Source organism: Hippocampus comes, unplaced genomic scaffold, assembly GCF_001891065.2.
Source record: "Hippocampus comes isolate QL1 unplaced genomic scaffold, H_comes_QL1_v1.1 scaffold156, whole genome shotgun sequence".
Taxonomy (NCBI): domain Eukaryota; kingdom Metazoa; phylum Chordata; class Actinopteri; order Syngnathiformes; family Syngnathidae; genus Hippocampus; species Hippocampus comes.
This window is the reverse complement of record NW_017805744.1, coordinates 3,629,397-3,632,438: the sequence shown is the minus strand read 5'-3', so window position 1 is coordinate 3,632,438 and position 3,042 is coordinate 3,629,397. Positions and strand designations below refer to the sequence as shown.

General features: G+C 41.8%; 1 protein-coding gene across 1 annotated transcript in view; it reads right to left on the bottom strand.

The window, feature by feature from the left end:
* Positions 1–298: 298 nt before the first annotated feature.
* rnf212 (ring finger protein 212) overlaps positions 299–3,042 on the bottom strand; it is a 9,773-nt gene continuing 7,029 nt past the window's right edge. Inside the window, exons 10-13 of the mRNA XM_019884096.1 lie at positions 2,906–2,933; positions 2,684–2,738; positions 1,280–1,343; positions 299–577 (exon numbers count right to left, since the gene is read on the bottom strand). Coding sequence (XP_019739655.1) covers positions 466–577; positions 1,280–1,343; positions 2,684–2,738; positions 2,906–2,933 — 259 coding nt within the window. The 3' untranslated portion in view covers positions 299–465. The remainder of the gene's footprint in view (positions 578–1,279; positions 1,344–2,683; positions 2,739–2,905; positions 2,934–3,042) is intronic.

The window sequence follows — 3,042 nt, the reverse complement described above, 5'->3', positions numbered from 1 at the left end:
ATAGTCTTAATTTAGCTTCTCACGCACCCACACAGCAGCAATATGGCATGCACAGACCTGGAACACACATGCACACACACAGTCACACCTGAGCCTCCTTCAATAGATGCCATTCAGTTGGCTGACAAGCGAGGACAATGGAAGAAATGGGGGACGTGTCTGAGCACATGAATCTGCTGCCGCCATCATCTTTTCCTTCCTGCCCTGACTTTGGGTGATATCAACTTTCTATTTCGACACTTTTACTCTTTGCCGCCACTTGTACAACTGAGGTCATACACGCACACACACACAAACACAGAGTTGCGGGGCCTCCTTTGATGTGTCGGAGCCGTAAACTGCATTTATTGTTCATGTAATCCCAGTTTATATGCGTGAATAGAACAGGTGCAGGTGCTTTCCCTTTCTTCGAGAAAGTGGAAAAAGTCATCATAAGCACCCAGTTGGATATGCATGCACCTGGTTTTAGGTGGGAGGGTACACCTGGAAGGGCTTGGAAGACTGGAAAATGGGCGAATTCCAAGTGGACGCGTGTCCAAACGACACGTTGGGCGTCATCGGCGTTCTCGGGCAGTGTCTAGGAGGCCACAGAGTCAAGGTGAGATTGAACAGAAAACCCGGACCGTAATGGTTTCCCGACAAATAAACACACATAAATAAAATACTAAACTCAAAAACTGTCGATTTCTGATGTCATGACAACTAATCGAAGGCAATACAAGCGCCAGCACATCTGCAACGCTATGAAGCGTAACAGTGGTGACATTTGATTTTAATTTAATCCCACATGAAACATGAATCATAAAGTGGATATTGGTGACAATAGTAATAGTTCTGACACACGGATGGTGCATTTGTGACACATCATGGATGTAACGCTATCTTTAGCATCAAATTACGACATCGAGGAGGCACCGTCTTATTTCTCCTAAACATTTCCACCTCCTCCCTCCTTGATGGAATTTCTCGTGAAAGTGTATAGAGAGAAGCCATGATCTAGGAATGTGCAATTAGAGGAATGAGATGAGCCCATAGTCAATGCCATCCACTCGAAGCAACCCCGCAGCACATTTCCGTCAGTCGTCAGCAAAACAGGAGCCCGTCAGTGCCAAACTGAGAAGGTCCGTCGGTGCTGACATGGTTAGTGACGATTCTGGTGATGGTTGAAAACCCACTTCCGTTGATGCTTGGTCCGTCAGTGACATACTGACATACCTTCATTCAGTACTGATGGAATCCCCAACTCTGAGTAATAAAAAAGTGAGACGGAAGGACTCACCTGACTTTGGCCGAATATGTAGAGTGGTTGGCCATTTGGCTGGACTTCCTTTGAGAAATTGCGCCTGCAACAAAACACAGAGCATATAGCATGTATCATTACAGAATTTATAGCAGAAATTCAAAATATGTTTGTGAAACAGTGCAGTCAACTTGTAAAATGAATCAGGTAGCTGAGTGACGATCCACTCGTTAAATGCGAAAATGTCCACCCTGTCATTATCCATCCTGTCAGGAAGCTCACATATCTTGCTGTTTGGATGTAGTGGGGCCCTGAGATAAAGATTTTTGTGGTACAGATCAAGTTTTTTGAGGTACAGGCCGTTATTCACCAGAGCTTTTTCTTTTACTTGTGAGCGAAAACTTATACATAAGCATCAGATTGGCATTTCATCAAAACAGAGGCTTCAAGCTGTCTAATTGCATTTCAAAATTCAGTTTCTTTTCAAGATAAACATAAAACAAAGAGCATTCTATGTAAAAGAAACAATAATAAATGTCATATATTCTTTATCCTCTACAAAACCCACCAATATCACAGCATCTTTGAACAGACTATAGGGCCTTTGTGGACTCTCAATTTCCTTTCCTATCCTTAACCAAGAGAGATGAAGTGTGTGAAGGATAGGCTCATTCGAATTCTACTAATGTTTTGGAAAGGTGCTTGGATGTAACCTTTAAGCCCGCTTTAGCAAAGGTTATTCTTGACCAAACTTCACAAAAGGATATTACCCACAATTATTTACAGCCGCAACATTTAAAGCAGCAGCACACCAACATACTTTACAGACTATCTGAAGACACTCAAATTTCACACTTAGGACTTGAATAATTTAAAAAAAATTGTTTAAAAAAATAGTGATACAACTTTTTCGTGTTGTCACAAATGGATAGTCAATGAGGCCAAGAAATGTCTGTTCAGAGCAAAAAGAAAGAAGTCGTGGCTCCACATACATAAATAATATCAACACCTATAAACACCTTTCCATATTTGATCAGAGAATGGGCAATTCCAAAATCATTGAAAAACATCACCTGTGATGATTTCCACAAAAAACAATTTGAATTTGTATCTTTTTTATTTTATTATTAAGCTAATAATTTGCAGGTGAAGTCCGCAAACTAGAGACTCATGTCAGCAATACTCGCCATTGTGCGATGACGTCAGTTCGGGAAAGTGGAGTCGAATTCATTTGAAACAGTGCTGTCCTTTTCTATGTTGGAAAGGAAGCACCTTTTCATCTCTTCTCAACCCAATCACGTAATCCAACAAAGGTGAAGGAAAGGTAGCATTAAGGTTCAGAGATTGGACTTTCCAAAGAGGCCCCAGGCTAAACCTTTAAACGACATACCTGGGAAGCCATAACTGTGACTTTAAGCATGGTGGAACAGGAACAGTACTTACCCATGTGTCTGTCATGTGGAGGACTATTCAGTGACAACCTTGGGACTCTTGAACGCTGACACACACACACACACACACTCTCACACACACACACACACACACACACACACACACACACACACACACACACACACACACACACACACACACACACACGATGATAGAAATGTTAGCATGTCTCTTCAAGTCCGCGCAGTTTAAATGTGAATAATAAGCACTTACTTTTTGGAAAAAATTCACGTTGTCAAAACTGCCGAACATGAGAAACAATGTCAAGAACAAGAATAATTGCACACACACACACACACACACACACACACACACACACACACACACACACACACACACACACACACACA